The 22010-nt window shown below is 38.3% G+C and overlaps 1 protein-coding gene across 3 annotated transcripts in view; it reads left to right on the plus strand.

The window, feature by feature from the left end:
- The window catches only part of MTHFD2L (methylenetetrahydrofolate dehydrogenase (NADP+ dependent) 2 like), a 110414-nt gene extending 88404 nt beyond the window's left edge, over positions 1-22010 (plus strand). For all 3 annotated transcript variants that reach the window (XM_019624584.1, XM_019624587.1, XM_019624585.1), the window contains 2 exons: positions 2629-2754; positions 20687-22010. In XM_019624584.1, the coding sequence (XP_019480129.1) occupies positions 2629-2754; positions 20687-20799 (239 nt within the window). In that variant the 3' untranslated portion in view covers positions 20800-22010. The remainder of the gene's footprint in view (positions 1-2628; positions 2755-20686) is intronic.

Genomic DNA, 22010 nt, shown 5'->3' on the forward strand with positions numbered 1-22010 from the left:
GTTTTGTTCTTCAGTCTAGTTGTGGAGGACGTTGCTTCACTGGCCCAAGTTGGCACCATCATTGTGCTCTTCCCTGGTGAGGCAGACCAGTCGCCAGCTTCTGGACGGCTGCTCACAGCAGCTGCTGGCTGCTCACGCTGGCTACTGGCCACACACAGTAGCCCATGGCAACCTACTGCCACAAGGGCTGCAGCCTATGCTGTCGCCGGTGACTCATGGCAGCCCAGCTCCAGGTTGAGCTGTTTGTTGTTCAGCATGTTAGCTGTGGAGGGCAGTGTCACTGGCCCTCACATGTGGGATCCGAACCGGGGCCCTCTGGCGTCCCAAGCCAGTTCTTAACCATTGCGCCACTCAGTCAGCCTTGTTCAGGTTTGTTTTAAGGCAAGTCTTTTAATACAGAGCCTTGATTAAGAGTAGGGAAGCATCATAATATAGAAGATTAAGATTGGTAAATACAGCAAGGTGAGGTTTTTGAAGCAAGGTTTTCTAAAAGTCCTTGAGAACAAATAATCATTTGATACTATCTACTGAAAAGTCAAACAGTTTGATGTTAATTAAAGTGAGTTTTTCTGTAAGTTCCTAAGACAATAAAATTACTTGCAACTTTTATCTTTCTGAGCAAGAGGTTTCTGGAATAATAGAGTCATGTTGTTGAAGATGGTGGAATAGTAAAGTCATATTAATGTACACAGTAAGCTATGTGGGTGTGAATGGTTTTGGTTCTCATGTACAATATTTGAGCCTTCAAGTTGTATAAGAATTAAGGATACATTTCTATGGAATTATAACAAAAGTTATCATACACACAAAAAATGAAGTTCATAGGAAATGTTCACGTGAAATCACTGTTCATTATCAACTTTTACAAAACAAAAAATTTTTTTTTCTGACTCCACATCCTAATGGTATGTATGTGTCTTTTCTTTATGAAATATTTAAATAGTTTTTAATACCATTTCACTGTTATCAAGTGATAAGAATTTAAATATATTGCATTTGTCTACTTTGGGAACTAAATACATTAACCATTTACAAGACAACAGTGTAAGTGGATGACTTAGAGTATTTAACATATCTGAAATAAAGATTTTGTATGTTCATTTATTATAATTTCAGTCATTAAGTACAATTTGTATTATTTCTTTTTTTAGAAGGGTCCTTTATGGGATCAGAAATCTGCAAGGGTTTAGAAATGAATGAGTTTAGAAAAGAAAAAAAAAACACTGTTTTTTTCAATTTGACTAGACAAACAAAGCTTACATCATAGTCTTGGAAACCATCACTAGCCTTCCCAATTCAATCCCCCCTTTATCCTATTGTGAATATTTCCAATGAGGAATAAGAACAGTATAAAGTTTCTCTTTGTGGCATATTTTATTATTCTTAAAATATTCTTAATGGTGAGCTAAAATCTATTCCCTTTGTTCCCTCCTTCCTTTATTCTTCTTTCTGAAAACATACAGAATAAATCCCCCTTCTATTCAGTTTAGCATATTGAAGACACTACCACAATTATTGGGTTTTGCTTTTGTTTTTAATTGTATTTTTTCCCAAGATAGGCAGCCTGAGCTTACTGAACTATTCCTCTATTTCAGAGATATTCAGTGTGTGGACTAGGACTAGTCCATGACAGTTTCTTACCTTCTGGGAAATCTACAGCAAGATAAGGATCTGTGCCAGAATATAAATCAACATACTGCTTCCTTCATTGAAAAAGTGCTAGCTGAATTAAACAGTCTGTCCAGTGATATAGCTGCTTTACACTGCGGCACCGTGTAAACAGTTGAACCAACTAGTTTGATAGCACTTGCTCCATATAACATGATTTCTAGATTCTCTAATCATTCTTCTATATACCAGCCTCTGGAATATAAGCAACGTTTCCAGATATTCTGCTAAAAATATCATGGAAAATATTGTTAGCTGATGCTGTTGTATTTATAAATAAAAATTGATAAGAGTTATAGAAAATGGAAGGTGACATAAGATCTCTGTAGAGCTGTCTTTCAAACTGTAATGGAGAAATAGTGAGTAGAGTTTATATCTTACACCCTTTCCAAGACATACTCGGTATACGGATGTAATTAATCAAAGAAACCAAGAAAAAAATAAGAAGAACGCTCAAGATAGCATTTCATATTTGGGGTATGTGTATGGCACTTTACAGTTTACCACAGCCCCGAGGAATTATCATCATCCTTAGTTTTTAACCTTCCTCCATCTCCCCTTTTCTCTGCCTCCAATTTCCAAGTTATTTTCACTCCACTCCACTCCACAAAACCTCAACAGGAGCCCGTTTCATCTCCATAATCTCCCCATGCTATGTATAGTAAATGAAAGACAAAAAATGCTGCTCAAGCAGGTATCCAGTTAGAGCAATCTGGTAAGCAAAGGTGAAAGGGTGAATCCTGGTAGGATTTTATCTACAGAAGCCCACGTGTGCTACCTTTGTCCTCTTGATCAGAAACCATCAAGTGCAGTTGGTCTCTTCCTTAGGAACGGTATGCTGTTTATTTTTAAAAGCCACGGCAACAAAAATATTAGAGGTATAAACCTTTGCTATACTGGTATTCAAGGACAAAGATGAAGTGTTTTCTGGAGTGTTTCACAACTCTGTTTTGCTTTCAGGTATTCCAAAGCTGATCACATCTGATATGATTAAAGAAGGTGCTGCTGTGATTGATGTGGGCATCAACTATGTCCACGACCCAGTGACAGGAAAGACTAAATTAGTTGGAGATGTGGACTTTGAAGGTAATAAACTATGTATCTTTTGATAAGTGAAGAAAAAGAAAGATTCTATTTTGTATGTTTTGATGGTAGATAAACTTTCTATTTGATGGGGGCATTATTAAGTTATTAATCATTATATGCCTTTCCTCTGAGGAAAAAGAGTTTAGTCACACTTACATACTTCCTTCCTGCCTCCTCTCTCCTTCTTTTCCTTTTTCCTTCCTCCCCTTTCTCTTCCTTCCTTCCTCTCCCCCTTCTCTCCCTTCTTGGGAGGAAAATATAATTGCACCATTAATATTTAACTTTAAGATTAAACTCCTTGCAGTGCAGTGTTTTGTGAAAGAATTCAGCTGGCCTTTCATAGCAGGCATCATTTTGATTTCTGGAGTGTATCTCTGTACCTCACCATCTGTGCTCTGTCCTCAGCAAGCCCCTCTGAGAGCCAAGGCACCTTTGGGTGTGTTTGCTGACCCTAACTGTATTTCAGATCTAGACAACTCTGGGTAATTTGGCATTCTTCACGTGTGTTTTAAACAAACTGAGGAAGAGGAACTAGGCTAACATTTCTATGGCCAATGAAGGAGCTAAGGCAGCCAATAGGTAGTAATTAAAAAAAAAAAAATCTAACCCAATGCTTCATCTCTACAGATGAGGAAAATGAACCCCGACACAGATATGTTTTTAGATGTCTGACCCCTAATCCAATATCTTTGTCAGCTACTTACCTGCACTCAGGTTTTCAGTATAGTCTAGGAACCGTAGATGTCTAATAAAACAAGAATATAGTAGAGGGAGATCTTTTCATATTAGAAATATTTTATGTATCAGATTGATCATTCTGTCCAGAAAAAGCAGGGCCATGCCAGGACTTCATTAATTAAAGGTATGTTTTACAGACAAACCAAAAGGAATTGGTGAGGAAATTTTAAAAATAATTCAAATTTTACATTTCTGCTTGGGATCTGGTCCTCAGCTCATGGGTTACCAAATCCCAGCAGAGTATTGAATAAAGCTGAACATGTAGGCACTCAGAAGTGTCCTCGGATATTGGCCCCGTGTATATGAGATTCCAGGGCCCATCAGGGACCAGACCCAGCAAGCAACCTGAACCTCACGCTAGAAAAGAAACAAAGGGAAAACCTGAGGGCACATATATGCAGCAGTACACCCTGAGGACAGAATAGTGAATGAGAGCAAAGTACAGATGGACCTTATCAGAGAGCACGCTGCTGCCCTCACAGGCTGTCATGCCCAGGCTCCCTGCCAGGGATAGAGCTTCCAGCCTGGCAGGTGGCTCTCCATGTGGACATGTGTGTCTGCCTGTATGTGTGTGTGTGGTATGTGTGCATGCTGGTCTCTTTAGGAAATGACCTCATTTCTTTATTTCGCATTCACTCACTCATGTCAGAAAGCAATAATTTATTGGAATTTCTCAACTTGAAAGAGTAAGGATATATCGGGGTGCCAAAAAAATTTATACAAGCGGACACTTTGGTCAACATTGCTCAAGCAGTAGTTTGCCGTAATCAGAAGTGTCTGGACGCTGATGGTAACCACTTTGAGCACCTCTTGTAATTGCAGAAGTCAAACATGACTTGTATTCATCTTTTGTTATCAGTATATATTGAGTATTACAATTTTAATACAGTTTTTCTTTCTTAAAATATGTATACATTTTTTTGGCACCCTCTGTATTTCATTTCAAGACTTGACCTTATTTCTTATTTTTTTTGCACTGTCATTGTGCTTCTTGATAACATTTTAGTTACCATGTGTTAATTGCAAAATCACCACACTTATGATACACCCAGATGGCACAGATGGCATGTAATAGCCAGCTCGAGGCAAGAAAAGCAGGAGTGTTTTCAGTTCAGAAACTTGACTGCTTGTGGGGCAAACTTACCCAGCACTTCAACACATCTCATAAGACCCTTCCTTCTCTTATATGTTAGTTCATTGGTCTCAGATCATTTCCATGCATTCTTTTTTAGCTAAGAATGTTTTTTGCTCATGAAGATATTCTGAAAATATCTTAAAATGAGCATTTTGGAGTAAGTGTATATGCTTTTTGACACATAGATATGCACTTTAGGTTGCATACTTGGTAAAATGTATTAAATTAAATTGTACTTGTGCACATATCTAAGTATATAATGAAATGAAAAAGGAAATGACAAAAAGAAACAAAGATATGATAAGAACAGGAAAGAACATTGGGCTGGGAGACTGAAGAGGTGCTTTTAGACCTAGTATTGCAACCTTTCTGGCCACCAATGTGGTTGTCAGCTAAATGGTATCAAGGACAGCAATGGCTCCTTTTATTTCTAATGCGTAGTGCATCTTGCACAGTCATCTAAGTGCTACCAAATGATTGTCTAAACACAGAACCTTTAGAAGGTCAGATTTTCCTGATGCTATCCAAAAATGTGCCCATACGATTGATAATATCACTCGTGGTACCCTGCTGGATCATGGAGCCGGAGCCCTAAGGAAGATAAAGGCCTGTACTTGATAAAGAAGGCCTTGCCAGCTAGGCCATGACTCAGCCACCCAGAGGAGCAGGCAAGTGATGGGATTTGACATGTAGTTCTTCAGGTTGTTCATCAGGACTTAACCTGAGGTGAGGGATGATCCCTTAACCTGCCAGGGAGGAACTTTAACTTGGGTTATGCCACAAAGCTCATAGGTAGCATGTGGCTGAATTGCCATAGGGAAAGTGTGGCTGCTTTGTGAGTATCGGTGAAAGTTTCACTTTAACTATAGCCAAGATCAACAAAATGGATGTAGATAAAATCAAATGATGCACTAAATAGTCCTTGCAGAAATCTTTGGCTCACTAATAAAGGAAAGAAGACGACCTATTTCAAGTAGCTTCCTTTGATGGGAATGATTTCTTAAATAATAATGTCGTCAATGACCCCATTTGGGGAATATTGGAAATATGTAAGTAATTACAAATTCAATGCTCTGTAAAACCTGGAGTCTAAGAAAATACAGATGCCTATTTGTAACCTTCTTCATTAGGAGATGTTTTGGCCTCAGTTTTGAATGAAGCTCCTCTCTAAGGAGAGTGACATTTTATATCAGGTATAGCATGAGGGTTGCATCACCACTTACGATGGTTCTTGACAAAAGGAGACATAAAAACTCCCTAAATATTTCTTTTTGACTTTAATGTCAGGTTTAGATATAGTTTCCTCCAGAGCCCACCTTCTTTCATCTACTAGGGCTTTCTGCCCTCATTTTTCCTCTGCTCCATTCTCTTCTCCCTTCTTTCTTCTTTCTCCTCCTCCTGAGCCCGGAATAGAGTAGAATAGCCCTTCCTGGGCTCAGTTAGTATATGGTGGTCAGGACTAGAGGCGGCAGAGAGAGAAACAATTGTTGTTCCTCTCTCCACCACTGCTCCAACAATTCCCTGCCACCTCAGTCACAAAACTGCCAATTTTCTTAGAGAGGTGGCAGGTAAATCTAGTAGAAAATTATCTCGAGAGTAAGGAAGGTGTGAGAGGCTTTTCTCCATGAGGACACACTGTTCTCAAGTTATTTAGAATTATTCTTCATTTAGTAATAATAGTGTCTAGTGTTTGAGAAGTACTTACAATGTGCCTAGGTACCCTTCTAATTCTTTTACATAAATTATTCATTTAATTCTTATGATAACTGCCTAAGATAGATGTTGTTATTATCCCCATGTTACAGGGGCACACAGAGGCTGGAACTCTTGCTTGAGATGACGCAGTGATGGGCACTGTGGGTTCATACACAGCATTTATAATTTCTACCCTTTATTATCTCTACTGTCCTGCACTTCACTTAGTTAATACTTTCCTTTTGGAAATATGAAGTTCCTCCTTTTATTTCCCCTCCCCCAGAACATGTATAATAACAAGTTTTAAAAGTGCCTGGACGATGGTGTGGGTGTACAACAGTCCTCACTTTGCCTGGCTCTGCTATGCAGAGATTTCAGTTGCCATGGTAACACCACTCTCCCAAGAGGCTGGCTTGAATTTCAGTTCACATGGCACATTAACTGTAACTACATGAAGTGCAATCTTCTCTGCTGGCATCTCAGTCCACAGATTATTATGTAAATACCAAATGTGCATAGTGATCTCTGACCAATCATGCCATTTCTTTCAAAGTCTTGTTGGTGATTCGTCATGACCCATTCAGTTCAGACAACAAAGTGTATAGTTCTGTGGACTCCTATAGTTCTGTGGACTCCTTGTGGAACTTCATGATTAAACCTCATGACATTTTAGAAAAATTGATCGTGGAAAGAGGGAATTGCCAGCAAGAAAATGAACAGTGATGATATTGAAAGTAAAATTTGAAATAGCTAATGTGGGATATTGACAAATGGCACCATTTTCTATTTGAAAGACTCTAGATATACAGCGAGAGGAACTTAGTGAAAGCAAATTTATCGACATGTACAGAATGTCCCAGGACAGATCAGAGGTGAGGCTGGGATGCCAGACACATGAGGTAGCAGGCAGGCCAGCCATGGCTGCATTGGGCTGTGTCAGTTGATAGGTGGGCTGGGGACCACAGGGTGGGAGTCTGCTTTGGATCCAGGGCCGGTGGACTTGGGAGATCAGGCTATTACTGCTGCCATGAAGCTCCGCTGGGGACCGAGGGCCAGGACATACTTTAAGGCAGCCCAAGCAAGCAGGCCTGGGTCATACTTTCTGGAACTGGGGATGAGAAAGCCTCAGCTGCTATTCCTGGGCCCAGGGCTGCACAGAGCCCACAAGACCTCATGGGTCTCCTGGTTCATGTACTCAAGTTTTTGTTTGAGCCGGGTGGGGCATACAAGTTACCTGCTGTTAGAACACAAGCTGTGGATACATACCCAGAAATGTGATTACTGGATCACATGGTAGTTGTTTTTTCAATTTTTTGTGGAAACTCCAAACAGTTTTTCAGAGTGGCTCCACCAACTTGAAATACCTCCAAAAATGCACAAGGGTTCCCTTTTCTCCACATCCTCTCCGACACTTGTTCTTTCTTGTCTTTTTGATAATAGCTATTCTAACAGGTGTGAGATGATATCTTATTGTGGTTTTTATTTGCATTTCTCTAATGATTAGTGATGTTGAGCATCTTTTCATGTACCTATTGGCCATTTGGATGTCTTCTTTGGAAAAATGTCTATTTGGTTCCTTGGCTAATTCTTTAATTGGGTTGTTTGGTGTTTTTGTTTGTTTGTTTGTTTGTTGTTGTTGACTTGCATGGGTTCTTTATGTATTTTGGATATTAACTCCTTATCCGATATATGGTTTGCAAATATTTTCTCCCATTCCATAGACTGCCTTTTAATTTTGTTGTTTCTTTTGCTGTGCAGAGGCTCTTTAGTTTGATGTAGTCCTGTTGGTTGATTTTTGCTTTTGTTTCTTATGTGTTTGGTATCATCTCCCAAAAATCATTGCAATACCAATGTTGAGGAACTTCTTCCCTATGTTTTCTTCTAGGAGTTTCATGGTATCAGGTCTGATATTCAAGTCTTGAATCCATTTCAAGTTAATTTTTGTGAGTGGTATGAGATAGGGTCCAATTTTATTTTTCTAGATGTGGTTATTCAATTTTGCAAACACCATTTGTTAAAAACTTCCATTGAATATTCTTGGCTCTGTTGTCAATTATATTAGTTGACCTTTTATGCAGGGGTCTGGGCTCTCTATTCTAGTCCACTGGTCTATATATCTATTTTTATGCCAGTAATATACTGTTTTAAACTGTAGCTTTAGTGTAGTTTGAAATCAGGAAGTGTGATGCCTCCAGCTATGTTCTTTGTTCTCATGATTGTTTTGGCTACTCAGGGTCTTTTGTGGTTCCATGCAAATTTTAGGATTGTTTTTTCTATTACTATGAAAAATGCCATTAGAATTTTGATAGGGATTGTACTGAATCTATAGACGGCTTTGAGTAGTATGGACATTTTAACAATATTAATTCTTTCAATCCATGAACAGGAAGTCCTGCCATTTGTGACAACATGGATGGACCCTGAGGACATTATGCAAAGTAAGATAAGCCAGAGAAAAACAAACTCTGCATGATCTTACTGATATGTGGAGTATAAAAAAGCTGAACTCATAGAAACAGAGAGTAGAATGGTGATTACCACAGGCTGAGGGATAGGGGATTAGGAAGATATTTAAGGGCACAAACTTGCTTTCATTAGATAAATAAGCCGTGGAGATCTAATGCACAGCACAGTGATTATACTCAACAGCATTGTATTATAAACTTCAAAATTGCTAAAAGACTACATACATCTCAATTGTTCTCACCACAAAAAAGAAATGCTAATTATGTGACATGATATAGGTGTTAACTAAGTGTATCCAATCAACGTATTGTACACTTTAAACTTACACAATGTTATATGTCAATTATATCTCAGTTAAAAACAAGAACACACAGCTCTTAGGTTCAGGCTGGGACCCAGTGGGGGCAGGGATGGGGGACAGGGACTCTCTCCTGGTTCTATTCTTCTCAATGCTCTGCTTGCCCTTTGGGTCCTCCTGTGGGGTCCTGTGTGCTACCACTGCAGGGCACCTTCCCATGGATAGGCTGGGAGGGTCATGGAGCCAAGTGCCCTCCTGGAGCTGGGTTACTTCGTCCTTTAGGGATAGAGGGATGCAGGACCAACACCAGCTCACTGAGCTACTAGCGGGAACTGTTTTGATGATGGAGTCTGTGCTTGAACTTTGGGAGAGATGTGTAGATGAGGAAGGGGTGGTCCTGGAGAGGGAGAGAAAAGGGGCACTTAGCCTAGCCTCCCTGGAAAAGCAAGGGAAAAGAGAAAGCCCAGACCCTGAGCTGGTTCACCTGTGCACTGTGGGCCTACAACCCTCTCTTTTCTTAAACTGCACGAGGAATTGGACACCTCAGCCTTGGAGGGGACACAACAGCTGAGCCCACCTCCTGTTAGCAACTTCTTCTAACTGTGGTTCTCAGCTCAGTGGAGGCCCAGGGGCTTCTCTGCCCACTCACAACACCCCTTTGTGAACAGAGCTGAGGAGGACAATGGGGAGAGGAGGAGCTGCCCATTGCTGCTCAGGAATCCCTGGAGGCCAGAGGGGAGCTGGGAGCTAGGATTCAGGAGAGCATGGGGGGTGGGCGGGGGAGATGCTATGTGTCAGGCATTGTTATAGGCACTTGGGATACAACAGTGACCTAAATAGGCAAAGTCCTTACAAGTAACTTACCTCTGGTTGGTGAAGACAAATAAAAAAACAAATATATACATCGTCACATATTAGTCAGCATTTAGTTACAGAAATAAAACAAGAAAAGGGGGACTACAGAATGATGGAATGAGGTTGCTTAGAAAGGGTGGTAAGGGAATGCTGACTGCTGACCTGAACGACGTGAGAGAGGCGGCTATGTGGATATGTGGGGGACCATCCCAGGCACAAGAAGCAACAAGTGAGAAGACCTAGAGGGGCAGCGTGCCTGGTGGTTTTGATGAGCTGCATGAAGGCCCTCGTAATGGGGACAGAGTAAAGAAGGGGAAGAATGGTGAAAAATAAAGAAGTAGCAACAGGGGTGCCATATCATGTAGGGCCTATAGACCATGGAAAGGAATTTGGATTTTGCTCTAGTATAATAGAAAGTCATTGAAGGATTTGGGGAAGAGAAATGGCAGCTGACTTGAATCAGCATCATCCTAGCTACTGAATGACAACGGTCTCTTAGAAGAAGTAAGGGTACAAATAGGGTACCCATGCGCAGGCTATTGTAATTATCCAAGTAAGAAATTAGCCATGATGGGCGTGGCCCAGGGTGGTAATGGGTGAAGGTGTTAAGAGGTGGTGAGATGGTAGACCTAATTTAAAAGGAGAATTAGAATGGTGGGCAAATGATTAGATATAAAAGAAAGAGAAGAATCAATTATGACTCTTAAGACTTTTCAGATAAGCAAGAGTGAAGGTACCAGTTCTGGAATCCTTTTGAGATGGGTCTGAAAGGATCAGTGAATTTCACCTAAGCATGTGTCCATTAGGTAAAGAGCAGGCAGAGGAAGAAGGGGCTCAGGTGGGGGGAACAGCAGGTCAAAGGCAAGGAGGAAAAATGACAAAAACCCTTTTGAAATCAATAGTAGGCCCAACATCGTTTGTTGAATGAGGGCAGAAGGATATTGTAAACAATTGTGAGTTGTGCCCAAATAGCTGGAGGCTTAAAAGAACCTCCACTGGACAGGAAATCTCTCCTACAGTAAGAGGGACCCTATAATTTGGGACTCCATTTGGTAAGAATTATTCCTCAAAATTACATCCCAATAGTTGAAACATGAGGACAGAGAGTGTCTAAAATCACACAGAAGTGCAGTACAATTTTTCTAAGAAAGTGCTAGAAATAGAACTAAAACTCCTGGAGTGATTTTAAGGCATCTTTTCATCTATATTTTCTATTATTTTACTAGAGTTGCTTCTAGATGATTGTATATGCATAGCACCCTACGTTTGAAACCTAAGCGTTAACCTTTCACTTCATGCCCTTGTTCTATTATGTCCAACTTTTCATAAAAGATTATGGAGTCAGGATGACTGGGGTTTAAATCCTAGCTCTATTGCTTAAAACAATTATGATCTTAGGCAAATCACTTCACCTCTCTGAGACTTGATTTTATCATCTGAACCCTGAGATAATAATACCTATCTTATAAAGTTGTTACGAAGATTAGATGAAATAATCATCTCACATGAGCTAATGTATGTGATTTGCTGAGCAAAATGCCCAGCAGAAAACAGTAGAAGTGTGCATTTGTGTTTCTTTCCATTCCCACTACAGTGCTAACCTGGAAATATATAACTTCAGATTTGAATTACCACACTGTTTCTCATTACTGGCCATGACAGCTGACACCATCCAAGGTGAGACAGGAGGTGCCATTGGTGGGTCATAGACAGAGTTTGTGGAACGCAATTTCAAACTTTCATCAGGTGATTGATTTGCTGTTTGGTTCCACTGAATGCCTTCTGAGTAGTATGAGCAGTATTTTTAGGTATTCATATCTATGAAACAGGTAGCTAGACATATATGGATTTAATATAAGGAAAAAAGTAACAAGCAAAAAAAAAGCTTAGCCACCCTACACATACAGATAGCGTAGGAAGTAGAAAGTCGGGGAAGTCATTGTAAGTACAGATCACCACCCTAGTGAAGCCAGCACGGTTAGTACAGAAATGTGGATCAGAGTCCATACGCTCATATCCCATTAGGTCACTAATCCTGCCTGTCCCATTACTGCCCCACAAGATGCTGTGATGATGAATGTCTTATTATATGGAGGAAACTTGTAGAAACCTTGGGAATCACGCAACCAGATAAATGCCAGAGAAAACATAGTAAATTGCCTCTAGGGCACTTGATTCCTTGTTGCCTTACAAGAATTCAGTGGTGAGCTGTTCACTCGTCAAGGCACCTTTTACTCTCTGGCTCATCATGCTTTTTAAGTGTCATTTTTTTATATCAACCATATGAGAAAGTGGAGTGTTTTCCATATTACCTCCTGAGTCATACTGTATCTCTAGCCCTCTGCCAGTCAGGTTTTTCTGGTTGTTATTCACGTACTTCATTCTCCTGAATGAAGCTTGTTTCTCCTTCATTATAGTGGATATATTTGAGAGGTCATGCCTAAATGGCCTGCATTTAGAAGCATGGGAAAATTCTCCAAGCATTTAATTTAGACAATTACACACGTATACTAGGAGGCTGAAATCGACATGAGAGGAACAAAAAAATTTTTCTTCTGTTGTCTTGCCACAGATAAGGAATCGCCCCTTTTCTTTTTGAGGGGAAAGAAATTGGTTTTAAAAGTGAGTTGTAACATTGTTGGGAATCTGACATGGGCCACAGAGTCCTTCCTTCAAAGTGACAGAGAATTGGACAATATACAAAGGGAAATAAACAATCCTAAAGGAGCTTGAGACACCAGTTCTTCTCCCTCCACACACAAACACAAAAAAGTAGATTTATAAAGCACAAATATATTCTTCGATTTTGCTGGAATATACAAGTTTCAAACCATACTTGCAAAATTAATTCTGTTTAGGTACATCTGGAAATTATTTGGGATCTCTGGGGTAGTATATAGTGGACTAAAGCAGAAATGCACTATCTGCCTGAGAATCAGAGAGTCTTCCTAGCAAAGTATCATAGATGAGAGTTTAGATTGTTAAGCCCAAGCCCTGGGAACTTGGGAACAAAAAGTTTTCAAAGGAAATAAGGACAGAATACACAAGCCAGCGACACCCAGTCATGAAGCATGGGTTGCCAGTGCCAAAAGGTTAATGATCACATACTTCTTTCTTTATTCTTGCCTAAATTGTTAAAGGGCACTTTAATGTCCCTTATGTTGCTATTAGTATCATTCATGAGTAATCTTTCCACACCTTGCACCATGTGTCACTCCTGGAGTTTTGGGAGGCACACACATAAACTGAACATTTAGTTTCTTTCATCATCCCTGTCATCACCTCAAATTTTAAACATGAAATAACTTCTGCTCCAAAGCTATTGTTCTTATCTTGACATTGAAAAATGGTTGTCTTCAAGTAAGAATTATGAAATGATGTCAAGCCAAGCCTGTCTTAATTCTTTGCTTTAGAAATCTGAAGCCAGTAACATGAAAAAGAAAAGTAGCCATCCACATAGTGGAGAAAAGGGAACACAACAGATTAGATATGTATTCCAAGTTGAAAGAGAATTTATTGGATTACAATTTAATAACATTCAAGAAGCTGAAATTTTATGAAAATACAACATGAATGTCTCCATTTTAATTTCTTCCGAAAATTATTTAATAGTACTAATTTTTCTCTTCTTTCTCCTTTTGCAAAACTGGCTATTATTAAATATACATATAACCAAGTTCATTCACAGAAAGACTTCCTTAAAAGCTGATTAACCTTGAACACAGTAACTAAGCTGCCAACTTCCACCTTGTTTCCTGGCCCCTCACCTCGGGGCCATGGAACCCATGACCACCTCCCAGCTTCACCTCTTTCTACTCTCTATTTTCACCACATTCTTTGGTTAAAATGAACTTCTGCAGCTCCTCCATTGCTTAAGATCCATTGTCAGGTCCCACCTCCTTTGCTTTTACTATTCCTAGTGTCTATACTGCATTCTCGCCTCCTTGCTTACCCTCTTGGGCATCTATACAATTTTGAAGCTTTTCTATCACTTTACAAATATTTTTCTGAGCCCTGTATCTGAGTCTTCTTCCTTTTTGAGGCGCTCACACAAGTACCAGAACTTATTCCAATCTTAGTACATCTCACTTTATGTTGTTAGTTCCCTCTACCCTTGATGACAGTCAATTCATTAGAGAAATGTGCACAGAACAGGCAGTTTCCCCATTTGATCTTATCCTGCCTCAGAATCTATATATATATTTGTATTTCCCCCCAAATTTTAGAAATACTTTCACTGTTATCTTTAGGTTAATATCCAAAATATGTGACATTGTCTGCTAGCTCTACACGAGCTGGGCTCTTCCTGCCGTGCCCTGCGCTCTTCCTGTCACTCCGGTGTCAGTCACACCAGCTTTCTTGCGCTGTTTCCAAGAGTGCATGCTACTTTTCCCCCACAGAAAGCGCCTTTTCACCTGTATCACAAACGTTGCTCCCCCTGCCAAGAACCCTGTTTACTCCCCACCTCTCCATTTCACCTGGCAAAGTTTGATTCATCCTTCAGGGCTCTGAACTTGATGTGGAGATGCCACATATGCACACAGTGCCCAGGCTCAGGTGGGTCTTGCCAGCATTCACAGTGCAGTGAGCATTTCGTTTGTAGCACATTTCCTAGTCTGAACTCAACTATTATTTATGTAATTGTATCTGTAATGTATATCTCCCAACCAGACTATGAGTTCCCAGGAACAGTGACTAGGACTGTTCATAACATTTGCTCACAACATTTGTTGTGAATCTATCTGGGCCTGTTTGTAGCATGTGTGGGAACAGGGAATAATTGAGTTAGGAAAATAGGCAAGGGTTAGGAAATATTGCAAGACAAGGATGTAGGGTCAGATTATAAAAGATCTTCACTTCTATGACAATGAATTTATATTGTATCCTAGAAACAGTGAAGGCTCATCAAATATTTATAAGCTGAAGTGATCTAAAGTGTTTTCAGGGCGGTATCTGGCCGCAGGCTATATGGCTGATATGGTAGAGACTGGAAACCAAGGACTATTGTAGTAGATTATGAAGAATGACTGCACATACCTTCTGTCCCCATACGCACATCCCCCTGGTAGTGTGACTTGGCTATTGTCTCTGTCCCGAGCATTTAAAATTGAGTTTGACTATGTGAAATGGATAGAATTTACTTTGCAGGGTCTAATGTTTACAGACAGGTCATTCAAATAAGTTGTCATGATAATCACTGTCTTTCCTCAAAATAGTCTTATTTTCATGAACCTTATTTGAACCTGATCAAGCCATTTCCATCTAAACCTCATTCCTTAGAGCAAGATCCATGCAGATAGCAACAGGATTTGAGGATTGCTTAATTATTTGCCTCCATTGTCGATTTCAGTAACTCTAAAATCATGTTGGTTTTATGAAATTTAATCTAACCCTGGTTTGCAATACTTGTTCATGAGCCTCTTGTGAAAGTGCTGATATGAATCAAGATTTAATACCTGATTCTCATACATACAGGACTGTGGGTATTTTCCTTAAAACACGCACATACTCCCTCACACCTAAATACGCAGTAAGTAAGCCTCTGAAGGAAATTACTGCCTTAAAATGCTTCTGGATCTCTTTTCAATGGAGCATATAGAACACTTTTTCCCCCACACATTATAGGATTAATCTTTAAAAGCATCATCTTCTACAAGCAGGTGCAAACCCTTGTCCGCCCTCAGGGAAAGACCAGCCAATGAGAATTTATCCTGGTGATGTAATGCTTGTTAACTTATTCTCTTGCAGACATAATTGGGGAGGATGCTTTTTAGAGTACCAAACATGTATTGAATTTAACTCTTTCTCACATGACTAATTTTAGCTCATAAGCCACCTCTGGTACTTCATCAACACATAGCGTAGGACAGCTCTGAAATAGTTATGCCAACTCACTAGACTAGAGAACTTCTAAGCACTGACATCTGTACCCACCAGCATTTGCCAATGATAATCCCCTACTTTTCTAGAGAAATCACTTACTTCCATATCTTGGTCCTTATGTACATAAAGAATAAACTAACTCTAGCCGGCAGCAGACAAATTTATATTTCTTTCTCAGACATAGATTCTCATGAAATTAAATCAAAAGGAGTAGAGACCTTATATGTTTGTTTCATTAAATTCATCACAGCCTGCCTTTTGTGATTGTATAAACTTCATTTTCACATTTTAAAGATAAAACATATTTGAAACGAGTATTTGAATAGCCATGTATGTATGTTCCCAGTGATATCATAAACCTCTGCCTAGTGTGTCATCTACAGGGCCCTGCTGATGCTACTAAATGCTTATGAATATTCAGAGTAGCCCTGGCTCAGGTCAGGTGAAGACTCATTAGCCATCACATAGTCTAATTCTAGGAAGTGGTAGGTAGGACAGGATAAATGTGTGTTAGTTTCCTCATATTTCCACATAAAGTGTGCAAAAATGCAAACGCCAAGCTACAAATTTCAGGCAGGTATTGTTTCATGCAATAGCGCATTTCCATTCCCTCTTCCTCTACTCCAAAGCTCACTTTTTGAGCAAGCAATTGCAACAGTAAGCATGTTGTGAAAAACATAATTTGGTAAAGGAGGGTCATGATACCTCAGCAGACTAGTGGTTTATCTGATCTGACACCCAGGAAGAAAGCAACTCAGGCCAAGCCAGCTGTGTAATTTGAAGTGCTGGATATAATCCAAAGATGATGTGCTATGAGCACTCATAGTAAAAATGTAGGAAAATTGCTGTATTAGAACATTTTCCTCTTTCTTTTTTCAGTAACCCTTTGAGAAAGCAGTTCATTTTTGGCACATGGTTTTTCTTGGGACTTTTCTACTTGTTCAGGTCATGGTAATACAGCATTGGGATGGGTAGGATTATCCAATCATAGAATGTGAATAATGTTTCTACCATATAGGAGAGCGATAAGTCAGTGACTTCAGTGAACCACATTTTCCTCATCTATTAAAATGAAATAATAATTAAATATTTATTATTTAAATAATGTGTATAAAATTCTTGGCAAGTACTAGGGACTCAGTTGATAGTAGCTGTTTTTACTATTTTTTCAATACACTCATAATTCCAAGCCACTTCATTTTTTCAAAGTTGAAAACTAAATTATATAAAAATGATTCTACACCACAATAAATTGCCTGATATAATTTTTTTTTCTTTTTGCTAATATCACTATGGCTCAAAGACTCAACTATCTGATTGCATGGTTGGCCTTTTGGTCATGACCAGTTCCCACTCTGAATCATCTCCTTCGCATAAACTCAGATGTAGTCCAAGGGCGCACCGTGAATAACAAAGATGCCCCTATCATTGGGGAAATTCCAGGAATTTAGAGTCTCCCCTCAAGGAACTAGGAATAAATGCTAGTCAGATTTTTTATTATACAATAGTTGGATATTGCAATCACCTAGAAGCTTTTTAAAAAAATGTTCATGCCTGGATCCCACTGAGAATTCTCATTTAATGGTCTGGGGTGCAACCTGAATATAAGGATTTTAAAATTCTCCTCCAGATGATGCTAATATACTCTACAGGCTATGCTGCTGCCCCCACATTTTCCCCTTAGTTTGAACTTCTAGGTTGTGTGTGTTCCTCCAAATTAGACTGGGATTGCTGGCCTACTTATGGGAGCTCCAAGCATTGTACTTGGCTGGGGCCAGACATCTTATGATTGAGGTCAGGTCTAGGGTGTCTGTGTCTCACAGCTTCAAGTGGCCCATGCATAGCATAGTCTATGTGAATGGCACTACTAGATTTATGCAACATACATACTACACTCTACAGGGTGGCCATGCCTTTTACTTTTTAATTAAAATGTATTGGGGTGACAATGGTTAGTAAAATTTGATAGGTTTCAAGTGTACAATTCTGTAATACATCACATTGTGTGTTTACCACTCAGAGTCAGTTCTCCTTCTATCACCATATATTTGATCCCTTTTACCCTCATCTTCCACCCCCTCCCCCTTCACCCTCTAGTAACCACTAAACTATTGTCTGTGTCTATGAGTTTTTGTTTGTCTTGTTCATTTGTTGCTTTCAGTTTTATATCCCACATATGAGTTAAGTCATATGGTTCTTGACTTTTTCTGTCTGACTTGTTTCGCTTAGCATAATAATCTCAAAATCCATCCATGTTGGTGCAAATGGCACTATTTCATCTTTTCTAATGGCTGAGTTGTATCCCATTGTGTATATATACCACATCCCAGGAAAGGGATTGCTGGGTCATATGGTAATTCTATTCTTAATGTTTTGAGGCACCTCCACACTGCCTTCTGTAGCTGCTGCACCAATCTGCATTCCCACCAACAGTGTGTGAGGGTTCCTTTTTCTCTACAGCCTCTCCAATACTTGTTATTATTTGTCTTTTTAAAAATCAGTTTTTTATCCATCTTTTGATTGTGAAATAAACCATGTTGTTTTCCATTGAAGGTTCAGTTTGTACTTGATTATTAATTTACTGCATTATTCAGTAATCTTTTATTTGTATCTATTAATATTTCAAAGTTAGTGTTTTGAAAATATATGATTTTATATACCATCAATGTAAATAGAAGTAGTATAGTGCATTTCTTCTGGAGACCTGCTGAAATTTTTAAAGGCATTGCTTCTCCAATCCCATAGAAAATGTCCTGGAAGGCACTGCTCATGCCAATGAGTTGGTTTATTGAAAAGTGAAAAATACAGTTCATCACCCTTAAGAAAAATGAGTAGCTTGAATTTTCCAGGAAATTAGTTTAATCTAAATTGTTTTGATTTTGCTTATATCCAGTCAAAAGTTAACACATTCCTGCAAATTGATTTTAAACTGTAAATTTCAAGGGGTATTTATTTTACTTTATCAAAATGTAATGAACGCCTAACATGTGCATGGAGAAGATTGAGAATGACAACTGCCACCACCACAAAGACTTGGCTCTGCCTTCTAGATACTGGTATCTGGCTAAAGGAATGACAACAGAGTGTAAGTTCCACAATGGAGATGGGTGTTAAGTTCCTGGAAACGTAGAGAATGCAGCTTCTGAATTCAATGTTAGTTGGGTGAGTTTTTGAGAAAAATTTTAGACAGGTGACATTTTTATTGGCTTTTAAAGACTAATGTGGAGTTTCTTTTACTTGGATAAGGTAGAAGAGTATTCCAGGTAGAGGGAATAGCCAGAACAAAGGAAGAAAGGACTGATAATTCATAGCTGTTTATGAACTGGCTATTGACCTAGTCTAGTGTTCTTACGAGTACGTTGGATGGAAGTATGGCAAGGGCACACTTCATGCAGACAGAAGCTTTTTTGGAAAACTAAAATATTATCTTCTTATCTTTGTTACATACCATGAGAGGATTCCTGATACGCACTAGCTGGTGTGTGTGTGTGTGTGTGTGTGTGTGTGTGTGTGTGTGTGTGTGTATGTGTTGATGTCTTTAAGCTTATTTGGACTTTTCTTCAAGTAAAAGAATATTTTTCCTTTGCTTTTCCTATGATTAAAAAAAATTATTGCATGTGCTACCATACTTCAAACAAGGTAAATATAAATTTTATAAACCATATTTCAGGAAAGCAATATAAATTTTACAAAAATACTACTTAAGATCTAGGAAACATCTATTGGTTTTGAGTAATGTAGAAGTACATATGAGCAAACTTGTAGAAGGCAATACATCTAAATAACATATGATTAATATTATCAGATTATGCATTAAAGAAGTATTGTCTATGATAATTTTGTAAAAGAGTTATCTGGGAAAGCTTCTTGTTCTTACTCAACACAGTCAAGAACTCAATCAGCAGATCAATGCATGGAGCCATTCACCTGTAATATTGTGGGTGTGACAACATCCTTAAATAAAACTGGCTGAGAGTTCTCTGCCATTTTTTTTGAGTATATTCACTGAATAAGACATCTTATACATTAGAACAGGACTATGTGTATATGGTCAGTAATTCAAATAAGTTTAATCATTTTTATTAGACTTGCACTGGAGTGTATGATCCACATATACATGATGCTATTCTTATAACAGGAATATTCCAGTTTAATGAATGGTCTCTCCTTTGAGACCAATGTCAAGTATTTTAGAGGTACTTAACTGGAATTACAAATAATTGAGTCAATCATGGATTATAGATTTTCATCATATAAAACTGAGCTGCATGGAGATTCAACCTGAAACTTTGGTCTCTGTGTTCTTTCTATCCACATCAGATATCACACATAGAAGTGTTTGTTTAGGTTGTGTGTGTGTGTGTGTGTGTGTGTGTGTGTGTGTGTGTTACATCCTACTTCATTCTAAAAATGATTTGAGGTTGTTTGACTTATATGTGTAATGCAGAAAAATTTGCTATATTCTGTTCAAATTAGTTAATCAAGGAGGCCATTAAACTGAGGTGGTTCTAATGCCTTGGTAGCCTATGGAAGCAACCCAAAATCTATGCCTGTAAATGCCTCAAAGTTATGAAATCAAAACCTAAGGACAACCAAACAGCCAACTAGGCTTTAAGCTATTACCCAATCAATAATTTCCTGACTTTGCCTCCCACTTTTCTCTATAAAAGTCTCTCCCCATGTTCCTGTCAGTGGAGGTTTAACCACTTTCAGTTTGGTGCTGCCCAATTGCAATAGATAAATGCTCAAACTCTTAAAGTTTTTGATATACCTCAGTTTATCTTTTAACAGTTCAGTATATTTAAAAATATGGAGATCTCAGAAAAATTTAAAAATAAAAAATACTTTGTTTCCTCCATCAGCTGTTAAGAAGAAGGCTAGCTTTATCACTCCAGTTCCAGGAGGCGTGGGACCCATGACAGTGGCAATGCTTCTGAAGAACACCCTTCAAGCAGCTAAAAAAGTCATTTACTAAATCATGTGAAATAATAAAGCAAATGGAAGTCATGCTATTTATTTAACAAAAGGAAAAATACCTTTATATTTTACTACAAAGCTATCTGTTTCTACATTGTATTTATTTTTTCATGGATGGAATCATTGAGGCTAAGATGATTCACATAACTTGATGCATTTCCTGCTGACACATTTTGAGTTTTAGGAAAAAAAAAATTCCAAGGAAAGCTTTGGTAGCAATTGTTTATTTTGTGAATAACATTTGTTTATAAGGTTAAAACAATAAAGGGCTCATAATAAATAATATATTTTTGACACAATTAGGTATCACATGCCATATCTTTTCAACAAATGTTTTGTCAGCCAAATGGCACCCATGTCAAATGTAATTTAGATTTTGCCATAATCATGATCAATTTTTATGTATTTTATGTTCTATATCATATGCTGAAAAAGAGCTAACTTGCTAAAAGAAAGATAAAATATAAAAAATAAAATCTTGATCTCATATATCTCCCAAATGTGTTCTATGAGCCATTATAATAGGCAATGATGTTCTATTCAAGGAAAGAAAAGTATACAAGGAAGACAAAAATAATATAGTGCTACTTTAAAAGTAATGATTATTTCAAATTGTGAGTGATGACTTGCCATAGTAAAAAATGTAATAAGAATGTATTTGGTTTACATGTAATTTATTTGTTCTTCTAGATGAAAAATATGTGGACAATGCCTTCTTTGAGGAATAATGGAAAATCCAAAAGCAAACAAATACAAAAACCAAAACTAAGGTGGTCTTTTCCCACAAATATCAGAAAAATAAGACATAGTGTGGGTGAGGCCTTCATTAAAGAACAGCTGTTATGTTTTTTCACAAATTCAGAAATCTAATGGGAAAACACACCTACAATGTGCCAGTGCTAAACCTTAGGATATGTCTAAAAATTTACTGTTTTCTTGTCCACAGTTCTTTCCTCTTCTTTTATAGCCTTTGATTCTCAAAGTTGATGCCGTATTTCTAATACAATTTAAATTAGGACATACTTTCAGTTTAGGCTATTTTGAGACTGCTGTAGCCACATAATTGTATTGTTTTCATACCTAAATCCCAGTATATCTATGTGTTAATAATGATTCTTACCCAATGCATGTCTCTAATGCTGTGTACACTTGATCATTTATACGAAAATAGACTAGATGTTTATAATTAATAGTATTTCAACTGTATAA

Source organism: Hipposideros armiger, unplaced genomic scaffold, assembly GCF_001890085.2.
Source record: "Hipposideros armiger isolate ML-2016 unplaced genomic scaffold, ASM189008v1 scaffold_594, whole genome shotgun sequence".
Lineage (NCBI taxonomy): Eukaryota > Metazoa > Chordata > Mammalia > Chiroptera > Hipposideridae > Hipposideros > Hipposideros armiger.